The sequence below is a fragment of the Leptonychotes weddellii genome, chromosome 16 (assembly GCF_054177405.1).
Source record: "Leptonychotes weddellii isolate Sample4059 chromosome 16, ASM5417740v2, whole genome shotgun sequence".
Taxonomy (NCBI): Eukaryota; Metazoa; Chordata; class Mammalia; order Carnivora; family Phocidae; genus Leptonychotes; species Leptonychotes weddellii.
The window spans coordinates 41960165-41985454 of record NC_138384.1 but is presented as its reverse complement, the minus strand read 5'-3'; the positions used below and the strand labels follow the sequence as shown (position 1 = coordinate 41985454).

Genomic DNA, 25290 nt, shown 5'->3' with positions numbered 1-25290 from the left:
CCTGCCGCCACCCCCCAACCCCACCGATTCTGGTTCCTCACTTGAGCCAGCTTGAGACCTTTGGGGGTGCGTGCCATGAGCCCCCTGCTGACAGCCAAGCCCTTTACCCCGCTCAGTTAGAGCAAGGCCAGGCCTGGCTGTTGTCTCCCCAGGGTGTAGCACAGGGCCTGGTATACAGTAGGCCCTCAGTAAATGCTAGCTGGCTGGAGAACAGACACGTGAATGTATGCGTGTGCTGGCCATGCCGGTAGAAATAACATTAATGAGAATGTGTATAGAGCACATGCTTACAGTATCCACTACCTGCCGGGCACCCGTCCTAAGCCCAGGGAATAACTCGTTTCATGCTCAAGACGGTGGTGTGTTCTAGCTACTATTATTTCTCCAGTTCTACTGTTGAAGAAGCGATGTCACGGAGAGGTTAAGGAACTCGCGCAAGGTCACACAGCTGGTAGGCAGCGGAGCCAAGATACGAACAGGACTCAGCATCACAATCACGCAGCGCATTAGGAAAGCTCCCGGCCTCGGTGCTGTGCTTGCCCCAGACACCATCCTGCCCAATCCTCCAAACCCTCCGCCCAGCTGTGGGGCAGGCTTGAGGCTCCTCCCCAAGGTCATGCGGCTGTAAAGAGGACTATTCCATTACTTCTTCGTTGATGAAGAAACTGGCATCCACTTTACAGTGACTCTGGCTGGGGGCTACTCTCCTGCCCTCGGCCTACTTCCGGGGACCCTGATAAATGCTCTGAACCCACATGACTGAGGACTAGGATGTGGAAAAGGAATTCACGGGGGAAGTCAGCCAGTCGGGTGGGTGCCAGGCCGCCTGCTCTCCATGCCCCTGGCCTTCTCAGATTCTGGCTTCAGGCCCTTCAAACCCACCCGGAACAGAAGCTTTCAGACCGGCTGGCAGCAGCGGGGCATGCCTCAGGCCTGCTCATGGGGTAGGGTGGGAGAGGCCTAGCCACCAGGACCCCAGGGAACCCCCCAGCCCTCCCTCCACCAGAGCCATTCTGCTTTGTCCCAGCTTCTGAGGGTGCCTTCAATTGGGGGGAAAAATGTTCTGCAGTCAAAACAGCTTTTGAAAATCAGTGCTCTAAGGAATAAACGCCCTTGTCATGCAAAGTGGCCTTCTCAAGTCTACCCTGGTGACATTCCTGGGCTTGGATGCAGTGAATTCTGGGATGGAAGAGACAAGAGAGTGAGGATCCTTGATGCCCTCAGCCAAGTCCAAGGTCAAGGCTTCCCTGAATGTTCGTGGCCCTAGGTCCCTGGTTGGCTAGGGCCTGTGTATCTCCCCTGGCACGGCCCTCCCTCCAGGCCCTTGCCCACATGGTTTCTCCTGCCTGGAATAAAAAGAGGGACTGCATGTTGAGATCCCCTGCCTCTGACAAGCAACATGGGTGGCACTGTCCCTGTTCCCTGAAACCCTCAGGACAGACCTGAGAGGCATCATTATCCCCATGCAACGGAGGAGAAAAGACAGGTAAAGGAAAGAGAAACAACTCACCTGAGCATTCAAACCCAGACTGGTCTGACTCCAAAATATTTTTTCCACACCACCCTCACCTCCCACCTCCCACACCCCTGCCTCTCTCCCTCCTTCCCCTTCATCCAAATCCCACCCACTATCAGGGCCCTTCCAGGGCACCCCTCTCTCTCTCTCTCGCCCTGACTCCCCTTCTGTAAATGCCATTTACTCTGCTCTGAACACATTCTCCTGCTCCCATACCCCCTTCACCTTGCTGACTCCTTCACACCCTTTGGGAATCTATTTGGGGGTCACCTCTCCTGGGAAGTCCTCCCTGGACTGGCTGGGTCGGGAGCCTCCTCTGGGTCCCTCCTCGGAGTTTCCCCCATCACAGCCCTGAAGGGTATCTTGTGGTCATTTGCTTTCTGGCATCCTAAGGACACCCTAACCTTTTGAGAGCACAGTCCAGGTCCACTGTGCTCACCATTCTATCCTATGCCCAGCATGGAGCAAGGCACACAGACAGTGCTCAATCAACACTGTCTGAGTGAGCGGACTTGTGAGTTCAACAGGTAGCCTCGTTGTCGGCAATATGCCAGGCCCTCCTGGTGGGTGCCGGCCACAGGGCACAAGCGAGCGCCATCCCCGTCCTCCCGGCCCAGCCCTGCCACCAACAGGAAGCCTCTTGCCACCTTCACAGTCTCTGTCCAATTCTAACTCCGTGTCTTCGTCCACCCAAAAACTCCCTGAGCACCAGCTGAGCCAAGGGAATGCTAGGAGAGCATGTGGCAAAGCAGGACACAGGAGGTGAGGCGTCGTCTCTCGTCCCCCCGCCCTGAGCCGGCCCCGCGGCGTTCACCAGGCCCAGGAACACACAGCACCTGTTATGTGCCAGGCTATTTGAAGCGCCGCGGGCTGCTTGCCTGCGGGCCTCCCCACGCCCACCTGGGCCACAGCCCCTCCCCCAGACCCGGCCCAGCCGTACCCGGTTGATGAGCTCGCCGACCATGCCTGTCCAAGAGCCGTTGGGCTCCGGCGCCCCGTACAGCCCATCCTCCACCAGCCGCAGACGGTAACGGAAGCGCAGGAGCTCGGCCAGCTCTCGCAGCATGTCCACGCAGAAGCCCTCGAAACGCTCGTTCCCAGACAGGGCCTGGAAGTTCGGCCGGCGCATGACGTATGGGTTCTCCTGGGAAGCAGCAGAGAAGCGAGGTCAGAGACTGGGCAGCTAGGGGCTGCTTGGGGAGCAGATCGTGAATCTGCCTCCACGTGGGACAGAGTCACTGCATCCGTTCCTTGCCTACAGATGCTCAGAGTGGGGGGTAGGCCTGGAAGCTGCTGGACGCGGTCTCCAGAGCCCCCCCCCCCCTGCACAGATCACTGGAAGCTGTTTTCGTCTCTGCCAGCCAACCTGATGCTCTGTTGTCTCAAACTCAAATGCCTACCAGGGAGGCGAGTAACCTAAGAGTAAATCACACAGAGGGAGATTATGCCAAACTGGAGTAGGGGCTTTCAAATTTCTGACCATGATCCATAGTAAGATACACATTTTACTTTGCAACGCAAGTCATCTGCACGCATGCACTTAAATAGACTTTGTTCCTCAAGAGTCCTTACTCTTAGGGATTAAAGGCAGCAGACCCTGATTGTTTTCTGTCCTGCTCTACTTCACTTTTTTTTTTTTTAAAGATTTAATTTTATTTTTTTTAATTTTTTTATTAAAAGATTTTATTTTTAAGTAATCTCTACACTCAACATGGGGCTCGAACTCACAATCCCGAGATCAAGAGTCACATGTTCTACAGACTGAGCCAGCCAGGCGCCCCTCTACTTCACTTTTCTACACGACCAGTAGCACCCACTGAACTGACTTGATGAGCTAGCAAGGGATCACAGGGTCTGCCCCACCAGGATTGAGTGCCAGCCGACACCACTATGAGGGAAGCAGGACTGAGATGCCAGATGGCCCGACGTCAAGAATTCTGGAATCCTCGGCTGTTTTGCAAAATGTTCTGATTATAAAGGTTAACAACAATTCACATTCTAATACGGATTCTGGTAATGCTTTGCAGACTAAACAAACACCTCAGACTCCGTATGGGTTTGCTACCCTGATGCTTATTTCTGAGGGGTTCCAGCAAACCTTACTGACCCCCAATGCACCAAATGAGCACAAAAGCAGGGAAAATGTGCCAAAGGGTTAGTAAGATGAGGCATTATGAAGTTGATGTCAACAAAAGGGAGTCTTAATCTTGACACAGTTATTGTCTAAATGGGTGTTTGTATAGTGTCACTTCGGACTGAGGAACAAAGGAAGTCAGGACCTAGGACACAGCGGGGAGGGTTCTGGCAAGAATATCCACAATGGTGGCCATGCACTGAGTACCTGCTGAGTGCCAGACCCCCACTCTGCCCCTCGAACAGATCCCTTTAACTCCTGGCAGGTGACCCTACACCAGAGGCATTATCAGACTCATTTTACGCATGTGGAAACTGAGGCTCATGGAGGTCAAGTGAGGTGATTTGTTCCCCAGTGACAGGTACGGTGAGGCCAAGTCTCAGTATAGGCTGTGGATTCGTGGACAGCACCAAACCCCACAGCTGAGGGGTAGTGGGATGGAGGGAAGTCAGTGAGTGCTTCTCTCTCTCCACCAAGCCGCCTTTCCAAGCCCCAAACTGTGGAACGGGGAGTAGGAATGTGAGATGATGCTAATAATAGCATCAGTAGCTAGCATTTCTTGTAGGCTTGCTGTGTGACAGCTATTCTGTCAGTGTGGGAGGTCGGTATTATTACCCCTGTTTCAGAGATGAGGACACCGAGGTCCCGAGAAGTGAAGCCGTAAGTGGCTGAGGTGGACAAGCTGGGCTTACTCCAAAGCTCTGCTCTGAGGCCCTGTGCTGATGGACCTCAAGTAGACAGAATCCAAGAGCGATGCATGAGAAACCAGACAGACAGGGACCCAGGCCGGGTATCAAAGCTGGAGAATCAAAAATCAAGACTTCTCTAGACAGGCACCAGTGTTAGAGCTGGAAGGCCTGCCCCCCCCCCCCCAAGCTCTCTCCACATACCAAGCAGGGAACCAAAGCTCAGGGAGGTCAAGCATCTCGTCTGAGGCCACACAGTGGAAGCAGGGCAATGGCGAGGGGAGATGGGACAAAGCTGGGACTCCAAACGCAGCTGCTGTGCACTGTGAAGCCCTTGGTCCTTCCACCAAGGCCCAGCTGATCTCCAAGTCCAAGGCTGAGGCACTTGGGTTGTGGGTTTAGGTTCAAGGCCTCAGCATTGGGGTCTGAGCTTATTGAGGCAGAAATAGGGACTGGGGCCCACGAACAGAATTCAAGATCAGAGAACAATGATGGCCCCAGACCATCGGAACCAAGGGTCTGACGGAGCCTCTCATCCAGGGTTTTCCGACTTATTGAGAGAGTCTTCTGCGGAAGTACCGCAGACAGACAGTGGGCTGGTGCTAAGTCTGATTCTAAGAATCCAGCCCACAAATGGCTATGCATCTGTACGCAAAATGTACGCCCAACGGAATCATGGCAGGATGGCTCCTAGCGGGAACAAAGACTGAAACTGCCTAATTTGGGACAGGTTAAAAAGATTATTGATGTCATCAAAGACTCCTAGGCAACTCCTAAAATAAGTTCTATCGGATATATTAAGAGGAAAAAGAAAGAAAAAAAAAAAACCAAGCTACAGAACAACGTGTACAATATGCTACTCTTTGTGAAGGAAAAAGCGAGGATGTGCTTGTATATATACATAGATGTTTCTGCAAGGATGTGGCCTCTGAGGAAAAAAAATGGGTGCCTGGAGGGGAAGGAGTACTTTGAAATCTATTTTATGTAAGTTTGTGTTAACTTCTGTGTCTCCCCCAATGTGATGAATTTTTTTAATTAAAACTTTTAATATTAAATATTAAAATACTTAAAAAATTTTTGAAGCAGGGTATGTAAGTGTATACAGAAACATGAATGGTCAGGAAGAGCCAGAGCAATCCTAAAGAAGAAATTGGAGGATTGACCCTATGAGGTATTACTACTTAGTTTAAAGCTATGGTATTTGAGACAATGTGGTATTAGAGCAAAGACAGACAAATCGATAATAGAACAGAGAGCTTGGGGGGCTGGGGGGTGCCTGTCTGGCTCAGTTGGAAGAGCATGTGACTCTTGATCTTGGGGTCATGAGTTCGAGTCCCACACTGGGCATAGAGATTACTTAAAAATAAAATCTTAAAAAAAAAATGTCCATGTGAAATAAATGTGCCCTGTCCCCCTACCTCACATGGTACATCAAAATCAATTCCAAGTGGATGGTAGATCTCACTGTAAAAGGTACGATTAAGTTTTTCGAAAACAAATAGAAGACTTCGTGATCTTGGGGTAGGCGAAAACTTCTTAAATTCTAAAAGCATTAATCAAAAAAGGAAAAAAATCATGGATAAAATGGACTTTAGTAAAATTAGAAATCTTTTCATCAAAAGATTGGGAGTGCAGAAGCAAGCCACAAAGCACAAGGTATCTGCAAGACATATATCCAGTGACGACTGTATCCAGAATATATTAATAACTCATAAATCGATAAAAAGGTCCTATGTCCCAATTTTTTTCAATAATAAAAAAAAAAAAACTCAAACAGAGGACTTCCCAAAAGAAGAGTGTCAAATGGCCAATAAAGCAAAAAAGGTGGTCGACTTCCCTGTTCGGGAAATGCAAATGAGAAGCACAATGTGGTTCGTCTGTGGGGTCGTCCGGGTACCAAGCTCAGGGCGGCTGGGAAGACCGGAAGACATAAGCAGAGGGCCCGGCCCAGCACTGAGACGTCGGCCACGGTGGTGCTAGTTTATCCAGGATGCGAGCTCAGGAGAGCATGCCTTCCGTGCTGGGAGGCCAGGTGGCTTTCTTACCTCATGCGATCCCCCCACAGCCCTTCAAGATGGGATTTTACAGATGAAGGTAAAGTCCAGCTGAAGTGGTAGGGGGCAAAGTCATGAGGAGAGCGAGGTCCGGCCAACCCCAGAGTCACCAAAGAGAAGGATGAGAAGTCCCAGTGTGATGAAGACAATCACGGGGACCACGGAGTGTTCTGGGAAACCTCTGCAGGAGGGAGCAGGGCTGGAGGCTGAGGGAAGGACCCACACAGCCTTGCCTCCGTGGGCCTTCTTTTGCACCCTAGCTTCCTTGTGGGCCTCTGTCAATCTTGGTCCCAGCCACCCTTTCGGCTCCAGACCAGTGAGCTCCACCCCAGAGATAGCCTCACCCTTCCCCCATCTCGGACCTCCCCCTGCGCTCTCACTCCCAGCCTCTCTGCCGGCCTCAACACCCACATCAGCTTCCATTCCCTCTTCCTACAGCCCCTATAAGCTCAGGCCTCACCTCCCGACCTGGAGCACTTCTCCTCTCTGGAGCTTTTCTCACATCTAGGTCTGACCCTGCCCCTTCCTGCTCAACACTCTCCAAAGCCTCAGGGAAAGGGTAACTGCATCCTCCAGAGACCCTCCCCCCTCTGCAGCCCCGCAGCCTCTGGGCCACAGAGCTGGGCCACAGCACTTACCACCCTCTGTGCTTGCTAGGTGCCAGGCACTGTTCTAGGCCCCTTGGACAGAGTAGGGAAGAAGGCAAAGCCTGACCGCCTCTTGTCCCAGGCACCCAGTTTGACTCATGCCAGAATCCCCAAATGCCCGACGAGGGCCCTGCCCACAAATCCGAGTCAGAAAACATCAGTGAACGAGTGGGTATGTCCAGCTGTGCAGATGAGGCCGCTCCCTCCACATCCAGTCTGGCAAACATCTTCTAAGGCCCCTGCTCTTAAAGCTCATGCTTCTTGGCATGTCCGGCCCTTCCTTCTCTGTACACCCAACTCCTGCACAGCTTCTAAAGCCCTGTCTAATGCCATCTCCTTTGTGAAGCCTTCCTCAAACCTTCTAAAGCTGAGTCAGTCCCTCATTACCTTGTATTGGAATGATTGTGTCCAGGTCGATGTCCTCCATCAGACTGGCATCCCCTCCCCCGGTGCCACTCAAGAGTAAGGAAACCAGAAGGCCATCTGTGACTATTCACATGTATCCAGCGTTTGGGTTAGGCCTGGTGCACAGCGGCTTCAGTAAATATTTGTGGAATGAATGAATGAATGAGTGAATGAATCCATCCATCCAAAGAGCAATGAATGTCAGAAAGAGAACCACACTGGCTCACGGGCCTTGGGTAAAAGGCGAGACAGGTGTGAGGAGGAGATGAAGCCTCCAGGGTCATGGCTCGTCTCTCCTGACATCCCCTCCCTGACCTCTGTCCCTGCTCCCCACCGAGGACCCCACCTCTTTTGGCCCCAGGAAACTTCTTGGTCTGGCCACTGCCACAGGCATGGAGGTGTGACTTCTCCCAGCCAGCCCGGCCTGGCCCTCGGGGCCCCTCGGGGAGGCTGTTATGAAGCGTCTGGTTTCCCGTCTGCAGGCCATCTGGCCCTCCCCAGCAGGCTCACTGGCCCTTCTCCAGAGGGACACGAGGTCCACGCTCAATGGGGAGCTCCTCGGGGACTAAGAGAACAGCCTCTGGCATCCTGTGACACCTGTAGTAATCCCCTCTAACCTCAGCATCCACAGCTGTGAGCCGGCGCGGCTCCCACACTCACTGGGGGGCTCCCACAGACAGCGGCTGCCAGCACGCTGGGCACTTGGCTGTTCGGCAGGGCGCGGCTGCCTGGCGCACCGGCCTCCGGGCCCAGCTGCTCTGGGCAGCCTCCTGCTCACCAGGTCCTGTGCATCACCCCCCTCCTGACCTCCCAGCGGCCCGTTGTGCCAGGTGGGAGGCGGCAGGGTGCAGGGGTAGAGAGCACAGACTCCGAGCATGTCCCTCGGCTCCAGCCGGGATTCGCCCTGTGACCTGTTTCCTAGCCTTCGAAATGAGGAAAATAAGACAAGCCTCGTGGAGTGGCTGGCAGGTTTATAGAGCAGCACCTGGAAAGGGCCCAGCACGGTGGCTGGTGCAGAATGGGGCGCTCCATGTGTGTTTGCTGCTGCACGAAGGCCCCCTGGTCTCAGACCTGCTTAACTGCAGGAGCAGCACACACAGGGGCTCCAGGACTGCGTCCCTGGCTGGTGCTCAAGTTCAAGTTTGAAGGGACTGCGGGTGCAGAGAACAGCGGCCACGGCTCAGGCTCTGGAGCCTCAGGGACATGACCTGGGGCAAGATGCCTCACCTCTCAGAGCCCTGCTTTCCACAGCTTTAAGATGGACATGAAGTGGTCACGTGTCAACACCCTCAGGTGGCAAGTGTGGCCAAATGACTACTCTAGTGATGGTGATTTTCGGGGGTCTACCCTGGACCAGACACTGTGGGAGGCGCCCTGCCTGTGTGGCCCCATGGGCTCCCCGTGACACCAGTCATTGCCATATCTGCCGTGTGACAGCCAGTTGGCAGAGCCTGTGCCCTCCCTCTTCCAGTGGCAATGAGGCTGCTGACACCCTGGCCACAATCAGGAGTTGCTGGGTGCACGGGTCACATTCCCTGCTGGTCTGTGTGCTGCGTGAGCTGAGGCATCCCCCTCACCAGGACTGGACTGGGGCACTGCTCAGGAAAGGCCCTTCCACCCACTGCCCGGCCCCCCCAAGCGCCACTCACCAGAATGGTCGTGACCACCAACGTCTTGTTGGCCAGCGTCTGCGACAGGTTGATGTCCAGGGTGGTGGCATTCATGGCCAGGGTCCGGTTAGAGTACCATACCCCGATCTGGGACAGAGAAGGGTCCATCAGCACGAGCCCGGCCTGAAGACCCCTCGGCCTGCTAGGCCTGCCCCCACCGTATCGGGACTCTGGATGTTCCCCCAGGCCTGCTCACCTCGCGGTGGCCCTGCCGGGACTTCTCCAGGATGCGCAGGGTGTAGTTGGTCCTCTGCCCTTTGCTGTTGAACTCGACCCTCCCAGTCAGCCCATCATACTCTACCTGGCAGGGTGGGAGGCGGGCAGAGGGGGGCGGGGGTGGCAGGGGGCCCAGAGGCACAGGAGGGAGAGGCCCAGAGGGGAGGAGACAGAGAAGGAAGAGACAAACAAGAGAGGGAGAGGGACCAGGGAGGACCACAGTTAAAAGAGAAAGACAATGTGCCAGCAAAAGAAGGGAGGTGGGGCGAAGCAGCAGGGAGAGGGCAGTGCAGACAGGCAGAGGAAGGCCAGGAGGGGAGGGGCCGCGGAAAGGAGGAGGAAGAGGTCCAGAGAAAGCAGGAGGGGGTGGGGTTGGTAGCAGCGGCGGGGAGAGGGCAGAGGGGCCACAGGGTGGACACAGTGAGTGCCCCGGCCTGAGACGGACGGCCCTGCCCCCTCGGCCCACCCCGCTCCCAGCTCACCATGCGCAGGTAGTTCATCAGGCTGGTCCCGTGGGGCCAAATGTTGGCTGACGTACAGGCCAGTGGCTTCACGCCGATCTCTTGGCTACGGTTCAGCTCCCGGACGGCGCTCACCACCACGTGCACGGCGTCAAACATCAGGGCCGCCGACAGCTGAGGGGACAGGATGGGGAAGAGGCAGCTTAGCCAGGGCGCCCCAAAGCCCTCAGACAGCGCCCGTCCCTCCAGGAACGTGGAATCAAGCCGGCGGGCAGTGAGGACGGGTCTCTGGGGGCCTTTCTGAGGGAAATCAGGTGGCAGTGGGAACAACGTGCGTGCTGCCCATGCCTCTGTGGGAGCAGCTCTCCCCGAGTCACGCAGCCACGCACCTGTTTGGGGGACGGGCACGTCAGAGAGGGTTTGCCTGGACGGCCAGCTGGGTCACCTCCACACGGAGGTGTCCGTGGGCCTGAGGGCGTGTCCCGGCATCTGTGTCTGCGAGGCTGATGCAGGTGCGGGAAGAGGGCCTGATTGCGGGAGGGGGGCTCATGCATGCAGGCTGGACACACACAACTATCTATACAGAGAGGGGGTGTGGCATCTAGGGATTTAGGAGGCAGGTGAGCATCACGGTTGTGAGCCTGGGCCTGGGCAGCAGGCAGCCCTGAGCTGGAGGCCTGACTCTCCTATTTCCACCTTGGTTTCCTTCCCTGTAAAATGGGGATAATTGTACCCTCTGCCTCCACGATCTCGTGTGGGGATCAGACAATGCAACACACGCACGAGCTCAAAACCGCCCGGCGTACAGTGAGTGAGTGATACACCTGGGCGTCTGTGCGCGTGTGTTTTCGAGAGTGCGTCTCCGCTGGCTTGGTGTGAGGGTCGGAAGGGCTGTGTTGTGGAGACAGGTGCAGGGGTGCACACGAAAGCGCCTCTGCCCAGGTAGGTCTGTGACGCCCGACGGCCCGGCTCCGTGACCGCATGTGTGTCTGCTCAGGAAGAGTGCCTCCGTGTCTTGGCATACGACTATGTGTCTGGGAACAGATACACGTAAGTATGCATCTTTGGTATGTCTGCATTCATTCAACATCTATTATTGGACCCCTACCCTGAGCCAGGCTGATTTCGATGTTGGGGATACAATGGTGAACAAAGCAGAAAGAAACCCCTGCCCTCGTGGAACTTAGTCTATCTACCTATATCTATGCCTAAGCAAACCATAGCGCAACTGCTGTGGTGATTAGATATGCAAGGACGGGTGCTATGGAGAAAAATTCAGTAGGGAAGGGAGCTAAAGACTGGGGAGTTTCTCTTTTTTAAGATGGGGGACCAAGGAAGATCTTATCACTGAGGGAACATTGGAGCACTGACTTGGCAACGAGGGAGTGAGTCACTAGTTCTCTGGGAAAGTACAGGTGAAGCAGCAGTAGGAGCAAGTGCAAAGGCCCTGGGGTAGGCGTGTGGCCGGGGCAGCATGGGAGGTGGCACGGGAGGCGTCGCAGCCTGTACTCGGGAAGCGAATGGGGGCGCCAGAGGGCTCTGAGCACCATCTGCTCAAGGTCTGAGGGGGCCCGCAGAAGTGTCTGTGTGCCCGGGAGGAGGGCGAGTGCTCACCGCAGGACCTGGGTAAGTGCTGACTTCACAGTTCTCCCTCCAGGACATGTTGAGGCTGCGCACAAACTCGGGGTAGAAGGGATGTGAGGTGTTGAACATGGAGAAGCCCAGGATGTTGGAGGTGTCCTCCACGATCCCGTCCAGGTGCAGGATGGGAAAGTCCTGGGGCCGAGAGGAAGAGGTGAGGCCTGGGGCCGGGCCCCACGCAGGGCAGACACCACGGGAGGGGTGTGGGGACCGGAGGGGCTAGATGGGGTACGCACCATGGTGGTGAGGATGTACTTGTAAAATGCTGAGGTCATCCCCAGCTCTGAGGCCTGGAGGACACGGGGCAGTGCGGAGGTGGCGGGAGAGGTGGAGACCCACGGGCAGAGCCGAGAAGATGCCGAGAGAGGAAGAGAGATTTAGAGACAGGCCTAGTGAAGACACCCGTGGGAAACGCAGTAAGAGACACCCCGAGACAGAGACAGGGAGAAGAGGATGCGTGGGGGCAGAGGAAGACCTCGGTCCCTGATGTCGTGCTGCGTGGACCGGTGCCCCAGGTGGGATGAAGGTCTCGGTGGAGGAGAAAATGGCAACCTCAGATGCCCTCATCCCTCTTTAGGGCACTCACAACATAGCCTTCTGGACACAGGTGGGCAAAGGGATGCCTTAGAAACAGGGCAGGCTGGGAGGGTACCCTGAGCCTTAACCTCCCCGTGCTGCCCCAAAGCCGAGTGTGGGCTGCTACTGTATGCGGCTCAGCCTGGTCATAGGCCAGATAACCCCCCGCCCTCCCCACAATCTTTAAGAGCACTTTGCAAGGCTTCAGCTGGAATCTCAAAATTCAAGTTTGGAGCCCCCTTCTTCACAGTCCTTGAGGAGGACAAAAGGAGAAGGCCTCTCCCTACGAGGGGTGTGGAACTCCGTCCCACTACAGTCATTAGAACGGTAAACAGCACCCCAGCCTGCGTTGCCTGAGGGTTAGGAGTCGTCATCATGAGGGTCAGGGAAGTGCAGGCTCGAGAGGAAAGTGACCGCTGGTCACTAGGTTCACGGGACTCCAGCCCCGGCCCGCCTCCCTCCCGAGCCCAAAATCCTCTCTCTAAGCTTTCCTGCCTCAAGGGCCCTGTGGATTCTGTCCACCCATTTCCTTTACGCTATGATCAGCAGTGACACATGGTTTTAATTAAAAAAACAAAACAAAAAAACTGGAGAAAAATAAATAATACAGATCAGATTACGAGGATGAATTAAGAGCAGGGACGCAATGAATGATGAATGAATATGGGTCACCGCTGGAGGGCATGTGGCGGGCCGGCGGGGGAAGGTCCCGGCACTATACCCCATCTGGGTGCCCTTGAGCCAGCCCATCCCCCCCCAGAACCCCAGCTCCTTCGGCCACAAAATGATTATCACACCCACCCCACACGGTGGGTGGGAGCCAAATTCAAGTGCCTCCACGCAGCAGGATAGGTACTCAGTGAAGATCATGGGGAGCTCCCACCGCAGTGACCCACCGAGGCAGAAACTGTGCAGAGAGGGGAGGGAACTCTCCAGGGCCCGACCAGGGGTGCAACCGGGAAGCAGCCGAGCTAATCGTCTGCACGTAGGAAGCAGGTCTCCACATCCCACGGGACCACTGAGGCACATGGGCACAGGGTGACTTGCTATCACGCCACATTTCCACCCCAACCCTGTAGGGAATCAGAGACCGGGGGACCCACCTTACGGAGGATAAGGTGGGAGATAGACGCGTTGGCGTCAATGATGATGGTGGACACCTTGTCATCCCGGATCTCCTTGAGCAGCGGTGTGGGGTCCCGGCTATCGTCCAGCATCCTCACCGACAGCGTCTCCTTGGAGATGAGGAAGCCACGCACCAGCTCCTCCAACCGCAACAGGCCTGGGGGAGCCGGAGGGCCCGGGTCAGAGTTCCATGGGAATTGCCCAGCGTAGGGGAGCCTGGGAGAGGACGAGGGCCACACTGCCCAGAGCGCGGTAGCTCTCTTGGGGGTTCTGGGCCCTGGGACCCCCTGCTCAACCTCCACGCAACTGTCTCCTGCCACCTTTCTGCCCCCCTGGGACGTGTGACGGGGATTTCACGTTGGCTCGTGCAAGCCACATTCCACTCCTGTTGCCCAAGCCACCAGCAGCCTGCCTGGGGCTCAGGCCCAAACCCTGATGGCAGCCCAGCCTCCCCACGCTCTCTCTCACCCACACCAAACAGGCCCAGGCTCCACCTGCAGAACTCGGCAGAGCCCAGGGTGCCGGCCCCCGCAACCACCCTGACCTGAACCCACTGCCTTCCCTCGCCCGCTACGACAGCCACACCTCCCCCCACCCCGAGTCTGTCCCCTTCACAGCGGCCACAAGCAAGTAAAGCAGAGGTGCTCCTCCTTGTGCCCAAACCCTCTCATGGCTTCTGGCTCCTTCCGAGCAGAGGCCCAAGTCCTCACAACTTCTGGGCCCCACTCCCCCTGCCTTCTCTGTCTTGTCTTGCACACACCTAGGCCACGCTCTTGTCCTGTGGCCTCTGTGCTAGCTGCTCCCTCTTGACCCAGATGCCCGCACAGCTCCCTCCCTCACCTCCTCGTCACCTCCTCAAAGAGGTGGTCACCATTCTACTTGGGATAGCACCGCCTTCCTACTTCCTAGCTCCTCTCACAGAAAGCCTTGGCATGCGGGGGGGGGGGGGTCCTGGCCTGGCTGGAGCCCGCACTGCTCTATCTCCAATACCAAGAACAAAGTCTTGGCAGGCATTCCTTAAATACCTTCGGAAAGACGATTTCTCCTGGAGGTTACTGAGCATGCCCCCCCCCACCTGCACACCCACAAAGCCACGGGCCTACCGGACACCTCCACTTGATGGCCACAAAGACGCCTCGACCCCGACGTGCACCTCGACCTGACTGCTCCCTGCTTCTCGGGCAGAACCCCGTCACCATCTGTGCGGCACCTCTCCCTTTTCCCTCAGGACTCTCCCCAAACCCCTCGTGGCCCCTCTCGAGCCCACTGCCACCGCCCGACAGCTAAGCAGCATCGCCTCACCCTGCCTGTCGCCGGCCTCCCGGCCACACCCTGTGGCCCCTCCAGTCCGTTCTCTGTGCTGGGGTCAGGGCTCTTGCTGCGGTGCACCCGGCCGTGTCCCCTGCCCCACCCTTTGTGGGAACCTTCCAGGGCCACAAGGCCAACACACAAGGCCCCAGATGAGCGTGCCTCCTGCACGTGCTGCTTCATGGCTCCCACACTCGGGCACCGGGCTTGCCGGGAGCTTCCTTGAGCCTCTCACAGGGGCCGCACTCCCCCGGACCCACAGCCTCTGCCCTGCCACACACCCCCCCTTCTCCCTGACCCCAACTCCCCCCAACCTTTAGGTCCCACTCAGAGGCCCCTTTCTCGGCGACACGGGCTCTGAGGCTTCTAGACCCGGGTAGGATTCCCTTCTGTGTTCTCCGACAGTGCCCCACAGGGCCACTGACATGGATCACTCTGCGTCACAGCTGCTTGGCTGCCGTGTCCCCCACTGGCCCTGGAGTGACCTCAGGGACCACACCTAGTGCGCACCCACCGGGGCCTAGCAGGGGCCTTGCACACAGGTGCCAGTCACTAGCTGCTGACCAAATGATCTCTTTAGGGAGGTGGGCGGGTCTGGGTTCCTGAGGGGGAAGGATGGTAGGGGACGAGGGGAGCTTGTGCCGTGTGGGAGACTAGAGCTCTTGGGCAGGGGAATTTGGGGGAATAAAAACAAAACATCCAGTTCTCCCTCACACTCGGCCTTGGCGCAGATGAGGCTGGCCGAGGGGTAGTTGAAGGACTTGAGGATGCGGGAGACCGCCAGGCTGACGTCCTCGTTACTGGGGTACAGGCTGACGGACGCGAAGCGTAGGTACTGCAGGCGGGGTGTCTCCTCGGGACCCACCTTGATGTGGGGGATCTGGACAGAGAAGGAGCCTTTGCTTCTGCCCTGTTGCTGCCTCCCCAGCCTCGCCTCCCAGGGACCCACCCCTACCCTGCCCCGCACTCGGCTCACCTCCTTCTCCCCACAGATATGGCTCACGGTGGAGGCAGACGCAGGGCTGGAGGAGGGCCCCAGGACAGACACGACCCCCTTGGGCAGGATCTGACACACTGCAAGGGGTGGGGGAGACAAACGGCAGTCAGGGGCCCTCCTTTCATCCCCCACCTGGCCCGGGAGCACCTCTGACGCTTGGAGCTGCCCGATCCCCCTTGGCCACTCCAGACCCAGAGGCCCAATCCCCGACCCCACCCACTGCATTGGAGAAGACAGAGAGAGATGGGGAGAAATGGCAAGAGGGGTGGGTCAGATCAAGAGAGAAACAAAGGAAGGACAAAAAGGAAAGAGCGGGGGCCTCCTGGCTGCAAAGCTAGCACCTGCTTCCCCAGCCTCTGTCTCACTCCTCCTTTCTCTTTTTTCTTTTTTTTTTTTTTTTTTAGATTTTATTTATTTATTTGACAGAGAGAGACATAGCGAGAGAGGGAACACAAGCAGGGGGAGTAGGAGAGGGAGAAGCAGGCTTCCCGGCGAGCAGGGAGCCCGATGCGGGGCTCGATCCCAGCACCCTGGGATCACGACCTGAGCCGAAGGCAGACGCTTAACGACTGAGCCACCCAGGTGCCCCTCACTCCTCCTTTCTAACCGTGCTACAATCTGGGGTACGACCCACAGCCCCTCCACCCCAAACCCACAGCCAAGGGCCCCTCTCTGCCCCACATCCCAACATGGTTCTTCTCTTGCATTCATTTGCTCCTCTTTCTTCTGATTTCTTTCCCCTTAAACACGTCCGCATCTCGACACTGGGAGATAGAAACTGTTGTTTTTGCCTGTCCAGTACCCATTCTCACGGCAAAACCCTAACTTCTCCTCGGGGAACTGTAGGTTTCCCAGGATTGGCCGGCACCCGAGCCAGTATCAGAACCACGCTGTCCTGGCCAAAGTGATTGGCGCAGAGATGGGGATGGGTTCAAACCAGGCCATCAAGAGCTTTCCCCAGGTTTCTGCTACAATTATGACTAGGTTTGCTATCCTGGTAAGATGTAAGTTCTGAGCTGTTGGGCTGGAATATTAGGGAGAGTATTCCTGAAAATGAAACCAACTTAGAGGAGATCAGGGCCCACAGATGAAGACACAAAGATTCCTAGGACATCATTTAAAGTTCCTGGATCAAGCCATGCCTGAAACAACCCTGGGACATCATTTGAGTACCTGGATCAAGCCATGCCTGAAACAATCCTAGGCATCATTTGAGTACCTGGATCAAGCCATGCCTAAAACAATCCTGGACATAATGTGAGAACCTGGATTAAGCCATGCCTGAAATTAGTCCCTAGGCCTTCTAGTGCCATGAGCGGATAAGTTCTCTTTTTCCCTTAAAGCAGCTTGAGTCCGCGGGTGCCTGGGTGGCTCAGTCGTTAAGCGTCTGCCTTCAGCTCAGGTCATGATCCCAGGGTCCTGGGATCGAGCCCCGCATCGGGCTCCCTGCTTCGCAGGAAGCCTGCTTCTCCCTCTCCCCCTGCTTGTGTTCCCTCTCTCGCTGTCTTTCTCTCTGTGTCAAATAAATAAATAAAATCTTTAAAAAAAAAAAAAAAAGGCAGCTTGAGCGGGGTTTCTGCCACATCCAACTAAAAGCATCATAGCTAAATACCTTACCTTCTAAACTTGATTCTTCTCCGCCTTCCACATTGGTGAAGGCCCCATTTCCACAAAGCAAATGCTTAGAAACGATTCTTGCCTTCAAGCCTTCTCTCAATAGGCAAATTAGTCACCAAGTCCTGTCTCTTTTTTGTCCTCAAATTTTCTCACATCTGTCCCCTTCTCTTTGACCCCCTCCTCCCCTGCCCTACTTTAGGGCTCTCAACTCAGGCATGCAACACCCTCCTCACTGATCACCCAAATCTAGCCTCCAGATTCACCTTCCAAAAGCCCAGCTCCCTGGCCTAAACCCATAGATGGCTCCCTTCTGCCTAGAGGTGAGGATGGCATCTTTCAGCCTGCCACTGTAGGACTCCTTGAACTGATCCACCCATGCCCAGCCTCACCTCCCATTGCTCTGTCACACTTCAGCCCCAAATTCTCTCACGATCCCTCCAAACATGTCCTAAGTCCAGGTAGTCGGGACAGGTGCAACCCCACACCCTGTTCCTTGGCTCCATATACCCACCTCCTCCGCTCCAGCTCCAGACTATAGTCATATGCCTGGAACACCATCTGCCTCCTCACCCTCCATCCCAGCTTCTCCCAGTTTGTGTTCTGTGCTGCACCAGTCAGAGAAGTACAAGAAACACTGTACCCCATTCTTCCTCTCACTGATTTGAAACAAACATGAATATAACAAAGGCTCTGATAAGGCCTGTAGGAAATCAACCAGGCTAAAACACTGAAGTCAGCATCTCCTGGAGGTGTACAAACCCAGCATTTCTGTTCAAGAGATACCTATTAACGTTCGCTCAATCTGTGAGGATCCAACAAATACTTATGCACCTCTACTATGTGGCTCCAGGGCATACTTTGAGCAATGCCACTCCTATATCCTGCTCAACTTTCAGAGCTCAGAACTTTAGTTTAGCCTTCTCCAGAGTGCCTTCGCTGTCCCTGCCCTGAGACTCCCTTGCCTCGCTGCCCAGGCCCGTCATTACTCAGCTCTGGGGACTATGTCCCTGGCCAGCTTATCTTTCAAATGAGGCCCTCAGCTCCTATAAGGGGTGAACTGGGGCTGGCGCTCTCCCCACCTCCCCACACCCAGCAGCACCATCTCTGGGAAGGGAAAGGCAGAGCGAACATGAAAGAAGGAGCAGGTAAAGCTAGAAAGCAAGCAAGCAAGCTGAGGAACGGACTGAGGGCTACCAGCCGGCCCTGCCTCACCCCACACCCCCTGTGGCCCTGCTCACTGGTGTCCGTGGTCTCGTACTGGCTGTCCCGCTGAAGCTCAAAGATATCTACTTCCACCCGGGCCTTGGCTGGGACCTCGATGATCCCGTTGATCTGCTCCCGGGCCAGAGCCAGGGCCAGACGCTCACCTCGGCCGCACACCGTCTGGTCGTCCAGGATTGCAGCTGAAGGGACACAGGGGTTGGGGACCAGACTCTGGGTCCTGAGAAAGGAGAGGCTGGGGTCCTAGACTCCTGGGCACTGAGGTGGGGGTGGGGATGCTGACAGAGGGTCTAGGCTCCTGGACGTAGGGTTGGACAGAGCTGGGGGTCTAGACTGCTGGGTCCAGGAGGAAGAAGGAGCAGGGGGCTGCTCTTCCTTGTTGCTGAGGGGAGCTGAGACCTGAAGCCCAGACCCCCGGGGCCTGAGGGACTGGCACGCTCAGGGAGGGTCTCTGTGGAGGCAGGGCAGGGGCTGTAGGGCCTCACCCATGCGCAGTGATGAGAGCACCTGGCAGCTGGGGCTGGCGAAGGCAACAATCAGCAGCAGCAGCAGCTCAGCCGGCATCTTCCTCCCCTCCTCATGGGGACGCAGCTGCCGCGGCCCCCACTCGCCACCTGCAGGGAGCGCCCCCCGCCCATGGGCGGGGAGACTGCTGATATGGGGGGGCCTCAGAGCCCTTTGGTGACCACAGGCCCTGGGCCATTGTGGGTGAGCTCTGAAGGGCCCTGCCCTTGTCGGAAGCTGACGACACTGAGGGCATTGCCACGAAGGAAGCTCAGGCCCTGAGAGCACTACCAGCAAGGAGCTCCCAGCACTGAGTGAGATAGGCACGGGTGGAGGACATTCACAGCTACCAAAATGGGAGGGATCTCAGGTTAAGAATTCCAGGGACCATCCCCACTGCAAGAGGAACCCAGGAAGTGCCACCCCCCCCAACCCAGTCCCGCCCCTGTCTCTGGGCAGGCAGCTGTTACTAGGCAACAGAAACTGGCTGGAGAGGATGCGGTGGTTGCTAGGCAACCCCATCCCAGGCCTCACTTGCCACTTTCCTGACGTCCCTGGCTCCCACAATCCCACGGGGAGAGAGGCCTGGACATCCGGGGTCTGGAGAGGAGAGTATCCGGGAGTTAAGGAAACTTGGAAAGAGAGGGAATGATGGAGAGAGACGGAGACACACATGGAGACACACAGATGGAGACAGATGGATGGACCTGAGACAGCCAAGGGGCTTAAAAAAAAAAGTAGAGAGAGAAGGAAGAAACAGTAGACAAAAATAGGAAGAGAGGCTGAGGCAGAGAAAAGGGGAAAGAGAAAAACAGGCAGAAATGCAAGAGAACAAGAAGATAAAACAGGAAAGGGAGGGGGATAGAGATAGAGAGGACAGAGGAGTTTCTGGGAGGTAAGGACAGGACTAGAAGGAAGAGGGAAGAGGCAAGAAGGCAGGGAGCCATGGGGGTGGAGAAAGGGCAGGGCGGGGAGAGGAGTGTAGGGCAGGCAGCAGAGAGGGAAATCAAGGCACAAGAGACACAGAATAGGACAGGGAGACAGAATGGAGAGAGAACACAATCCCACTTAAGATGCCAGCAGAAGTAGCTGGAAGAGAAAAGTGAGTAAGGCAGGGAGGGAGCTGTCTGCCAAAGCAGATGCCACACTGCAGCCCCCACCCTGCTCTGGGGAGCTGAGGAGTAGGGGGAGACAGTGCATCTCTGCTCCCCAGAACGGCTCCATCCCCAGGGAATTAGAGTCCTCCAGGAGCCCCAGCCTTCTGTGGAGCACCCGCCCCCTTCCCCCCCAACCAGGGAAGGAATGAGTTCAGCTAGATGCACAGCTTCACCTGGCCAAGAGCCATGTCCCGGTGGAAGGGACACTGGGTTTCCAGGGGAGAGGTTTACTGTGAGGCTCAGAGTGCTGTGAGGTGAGCTTGGGGGGTCTCCCTGCACCTAATCTGATCCCCATAGAAGAGGGGCTTGAGCTAGTGAGATAGCAGAGTGAAACCTGCCAGGGGAGGGTGGAGGCACAATGCAATGCTTCGGACCATCCTTGCAGCCAGGAAAACCTAGGCCAGGGCAGCAGGAGACCCTATCAGTCCCTGCTCTGCCCCAACTCCCACCTGACCTTGAGCAGGTCCCTCTCTCGGTGCCTCTGCAAAAGGCAGGCTGGGGGTGGGAGGGCATCCTGGACAGGCTGGGGGCTGCGGATGGTCATTTGGATCTAAAGTGAAGGCTTCAAGGGTGGAGGAGCAAGGCAAGTTGGAGACCAGGAAGAACTCTCAGGGGGAGGGCTGTGGAGGGTGGGGCTCGGAGAGAGGCAGGAGCGAAGGGGGGGTCATCCCAAGACACCAGGGGCTTCTGGGGGCAAATCAGGGAACAGAGACTGGAGGACAGGGAAGCCCGAGGGACAGACAGGAGCCAGGAGGGCAGGGTCCCACAGGTGGCAGACACAGGTAGGAGCAGAAAGACAGAGTGTGGGGGCCAGGGTTGGGGGCAGTGAATGGACAAAGACATACAGGAAGGCACAGACAGAAAAGACAGACCAAAAAGAAGTAACTGGGGCTAAATGAGAGACAAGGACATACACATGTTATCTAGAAGTGAGACACCAAGAGAAACAGAGATAAGATGGCCAGGGTGAGGCAGGGAAGCAGGCAGGCCTGAGCCCCATAGGCCCAGACACTTAGGCAAAGGCAAACAGCAGCCAACTGGGCAGAAGGAGCCGAGTCAGGGGCCCTGCCAGGGGAGGGAGACAGACAAGAGGGTGAGCAGGAGACATGGCCAAGGTGAGAAAGGAAATCGGCGAGACAAATGGGGTGAGGAAGAGGGCAAAGGAAAAAAAGACCACAGGTGCAAGGATTGTAGGGAGGGGGGAAAAAATCACAAAACTCTGAACAGGAATAGGGCTAGGTGGAAAGAGACAGAGAAAAATGAATGTCAGAGCCACACAGCAGATGTAGAGAAGAGGAAGGGGCCAGTGGGACAGGCACAAACTAGGGGAGGGACAGTGAGGGCCAGGGAGGGAAATGAGGTGGGGAGGAAGAGCGAGTAATCTAGAGGGGCACAGGCAGGGACAGGCTAAGTGCCCATGTAAGGGGACCCGGTCCACGTTGAGGTGCAACCACCCAGGGGGTCTGGAGGAGGGTGGTCGATCCCCGGAGCCCACAAACCCCAAGGCATGGGGAGGGATGAGGACCGACAGGCCAGCAGGATGCAGAAATGAGCAGCGGATGGGGGGTGCGGTGAGACTACCAAGGAAAAGGCAAAGTGGACCCCGGAGTGGCTAAGGAGAGAGGAGTGGATTTGCGGGAGGAGGGCAGAAAAGTGAACAGGAAGACAGCCTCCAAGTGCAAGGGCAGAGAAGGAGGACAGAGGAGCAGGGCCACAGGCAGAGCAAAGAGTGGACAGAGAGAAGTGGACAGAGCCACACCTGGCGGCGTGGGCACCACCAAAAGAGCCAGACAAGAGATAGGGGAGTTTTGAGAGAGAGAGAGAGAGATCAACAGAGAGACACCAAGAAAGAGTTAGGCTAATGGCAAAGAAGAGAGAAGTTGGACAGAGTCAGAGAGAGGCCCAGGAGAACACGAAATGGAGATTGTAAAATGGAAAGACATTTCCAGGAGAGAGAGAGCAGATGGGATAGGGATGGGCCCGTGGCAGGCGGAGGGGATGAGCCTCCGAGGAAAGAAGAGAGTCGGAAAGAGAGAGAGAGCAGAGCCGGTCACCGCGGGACCGCGGCTGGAGAAAGCAGGGGCGGAGACTGGCCGGGAGTCCCAGACAAGGAGTGAGCCCACAAGTAAGAGCCAGGCAGCCCCTCAGGACCCCGGAGGCGGGGGGCCGGGGGTAAGGCTGAGCTGTGCACCCAGAAGAAGGGTGAGGAGAGGCTGAGGGGAATGGCGGTTGGGAGATGGGGGACACGAGGCAGGCCCCTACTCGGGGAGGGACAGGGGGACGTGGGGGCCCCACCGGCCGGCCTTGAGCCCAGCCTTCCAGGACCCAGGCTGGCCCCAGCCCAACCCCCGCCCCGCAGACACTCACGGATCCTGGTGGGACGGAGGGCTGGGCTCCCTCGAGGCCCGAGAAGACAGCGAGGAGATGCTCTGGCGCTGGGTGGTGGTGTGGCCGGGGCGGGGGGAGAGGGCAGTCCACAGGGCCCCCTCCCCCGCCGCCGACAGTGGCCCCCAACTAGTCCAAAACGGGGGCTCCCCAGGAGCAAGGAGGAAGGACAGGTGGAATCGGAGAGGGTGGGCCGGGGCAGGGAGGAAGGGGAAAGGAGAAAATGGAGGAGAGAAGGGGAGAGAGGAGAGGGGGAAGGAGCAAATGGAGGGGAAGGAGGGAGGAAAGGAGGAGAGGAAGGTGAAAACGGAAGGGAGGGGGGCACAGGCAAAGCCGGGGGAGGGGGAAGCCGGCCCAGGAAAGGGCCCCCACCCCCTCCCCTAGCCGGGCCGGCCTGGGGGGGCCACGGGGGGCGAGGACTGGCTGGAGACCGGGAAGCCGGCCATCAGGAGGAGTGGGGGAGGGGAGGGCTGGATTGGGGGGAGGGGGCCACCCCTTCCCCCCTCCCCCCTGGAGCCTTGGCCCTGCCCTGGATGAGGCAAGGGCCTGGAGTCCTCAAGCCCTCAGCCCCCAAGGGAAAAGCATGCTAGGGGCGGGGAGAAGCGGAGGGGTAGAGGGGCCGGGGAGGACACGGTGCTGGGAGACTCGGAGAGCTGAGACGGGGGCAGGCGAGGTGGAGGGATGGGGAGGAGGGAGGGAAGGATGGAGAGGAGCAGGTGGAAGAGGAAGGCGGAGGAGGGTGGGGTGTCCCGGAGGCGCCCGGTGCAGGGCCTCGGTGGGAGGGCCTGGCCACGGACTCCTGGTCCCCTGTGAGGTGCAGCCGCCGGCTCTGGGTCCCCAGCTGGGCCTGCCTCCCTGCTGCTGGCCACCGCCACCACCGCCACCGCCGCCAACACCACCACCACCACCACCACCTCCGCCGCCGCCACCTCTCCTTCTCCCCTCCGAGGCCGCCGCCTGCCTGCCCGCCCGCCCGCTGCCCGCCGCCCGCCGCCCGCCGCCTGCGCTGGGTCCTGGAGCGCGGGGGGCAGGGGGGAGAGAGAGGAGGGAGGGAGGGAGGCAGGGAGGAGGGCGGGCAGGAGGAAGGGAGGGCAGCAGGCGGAGAAAGAGGAGGGAGGGGAGCCGGGGGGGAGGGGGCGCTCGTATTGGTCGGGGCTGGGGGGCCCCGGGAGGAGAATGCTGATGAGGGGAAGGCGCTGCATTGGACGGAGGGCCCACCCCCGGGCCACCCCCTCCACCACCATGCCACCGCCCTGCCCAGGAGCCCACGGAGATGAGAGACAGGGAGAGCTGAGGAGAAGGCCATGGAGCTGGTGGGGAGAGGGCTACAGAGATGAAGAAAAATGCAGAGGAATAGCAAGACGGCCAGCAAAACTCACAGAGGTGGGCCAAGGTCCACAAACCCCACAAGGACAAGGACAGGGAAAAGCCCAGAGAAAAGAGAGAAAAGCCTATGGAAACATGGGAGCAGACCAGAGACAGCTAAGGACCTCAGAGACCGACGAGGGCAGCTGGTGGACACAGAGAGCCCCCCAGGAAGATGGAGAGAGGCCATGGGAACAGAAAGCACTCCTCGGACATGGGGAGTGGTCCATGGGGATGGGAGAAGGCCACAGAAATGGGAACAAGGACGGACGCATATCACAGAGACAGGGAGGTGGGCCAAGCAAAGTAGGAGGAGGTCAGAGAAATGGGGATGGAGGGAAACAGCTCCAGGAACCCATGAAAACAAGGATGTGTGGACACAAGAGGCCCCCTAAGGCAGGAGGAGCCAGCCCCTGGAGATAAGGAAGAAGCTCCCAGAAGTAGAAATAGCCCCCATGGAGGGGAAGGGATGGGTGGGGGGAATGGGAATTGTCTATAATGCATAGAGAAATCCTTGGGCCCCACAGACATGAGCAGGTGGCGTGAAGAGGCTCTCCTTCTCAAGCCACCACCTGAGCAGAGAGGCAGTGGGAAAGGGCAGGATGCTGGAGGGCAGAGCCAGCAGAAGTGGGAGGCTCCCTCTCAGGGAGCCCATGGCAGCTTCTCAGAGGAAACTGAGCAGGACAGGGGGATGGAAGACAGAAGCAGTGACACAGATCTTAGAGTGGGGGTGGGTGATGCACGGCTGGGTGGGGGATGAAATTTGGGGGGAAGGAACATGACAGTTGGCGCCGAAGGCTGAGCCCGTGACTCACCACCACCCCCAATGCTCGTGATGGGGAGGAGACACTGACACACTCACGTGCAGCCCCCCAGCACACGTGACCATATGCCTTCACACACACACACACACAGCACATGGCAACCCTTACACCAGCCTGGCATAGAAAGCCCTCGTCCCATATGGAGCATCCCTGACATATGCCTGACACATACAATGGACCCTGAAGGACCATCAATTTTGCACACACCTCCTCACCCTACGTGGGCAACACCTATGGTCCCCCAACACCTACCCTCAGCTCCCGCAAAGGCTGAAAGCCTAGACTCTCGCCAGGCTCTAGGCCTTTGCTTATGCAGGGACCCCAGCAAAGAATGCCTATCCTCTCTAAAATAAACCTACGCCAGAAATCTAGTCTCATGCCACCACCTTCACAAAGACTGATCCAGGCCTCAGCTTACTCCTGTATCATCAGAAGAGAAGGAACCGAGCTAGTCAACCCAGATAAACTGGGAAGTCCAAGCAAAAAGTCTGAGCAGAAAGGGGCCTGACATGCCAAGCTGGACCCTTGCGTTTTCAGGTGAAAAAGGGGGCTTCAGCAGGTGTGAGAACCTGCCCAACTGCATGGAGGCTATCAAAGGCTGAGTCTAGCTTCCAGGTTCTCTGGCTCCCTCCCCAGTTGATTTCACTCTGATGGCAAACCCAGATGACCAGCTTTAGAGCTCACACATTCCCACCAAGTTCTTTTCTCTACTTCTTGCGTTCATCCATTCGACATGCCAGGAGGGATAGGACATCCACCTGCCAGGCAGTAGTAGAGACTG

The 25290-nt window shown here is 57.2% G+C and overlaps 1 protein-coding gene across 5 annotated transcripts in view; it reads right to left on the bottom strand.

Moving 5' to 3' along the window:
- Positions 1 to 23271, bottom strand: part of GRIK5 (glutamate ionotropic receptor kainate type subunit 5) — a 53309-nt gene extending 30038 nt beyond the window's left edge. Inside the window, exons 1-12 of one of the 5 annotated variants that reach the window (XM_081806989.1) lie at positions 22303 to 23266; positions 18760 to 18888; positions 18292 to 18456; positions 15416 to 15513; positions 15154 to 15319; positions 13110 to 13288; positions 11667 to 11720; positions 11404 to 11565; positions 9811 to 9963; positions 9309 to 9413; positions 9092 to 9199; positions 2457 to 2660 (exon numbers count right to left, since the gene is read on the bottom strand). In XM_081806989.1, coding sequence (XP_081663115.1) covers positions 2457 to 2660; positions 9092 to 9199; positions 9309 to 9413; positions 9811 to 9963; positions 11404 to 11565; positions 11667 to 11720; positions 13110 to 13288; positions 15154 to 15319; positions 15416 to 15513; positions 18292 to 18456; positions 18760 to 18838 — 1473 coding nt within the window. In that variant the 5' untranslated portion in view covers positions 18839 to 18888; positions 22303 to 23266. Of the gene's footprint in view, positions 1 to 2456; positions 2661 to 9091; positions 9200 to 9308; positions 9414 to 9810; positions 9964 to 11403; positions 11566 to 11666; positions 11721 to 13109; positions 13289 to 15153; positions 15320 to 15415; positions 15514 to 18291; positions 18457 to 18759; positions 18889 to 22302 lie in introns of those variants that run through there. The other 4 variants (XM_081806986.1, XM_081806987.1, XM_081806988.1 and 1 more) reach the window with 4 other exon arrangements.
- Positions 23272 to 25290: the final 2019 nt, after the last annotated feature.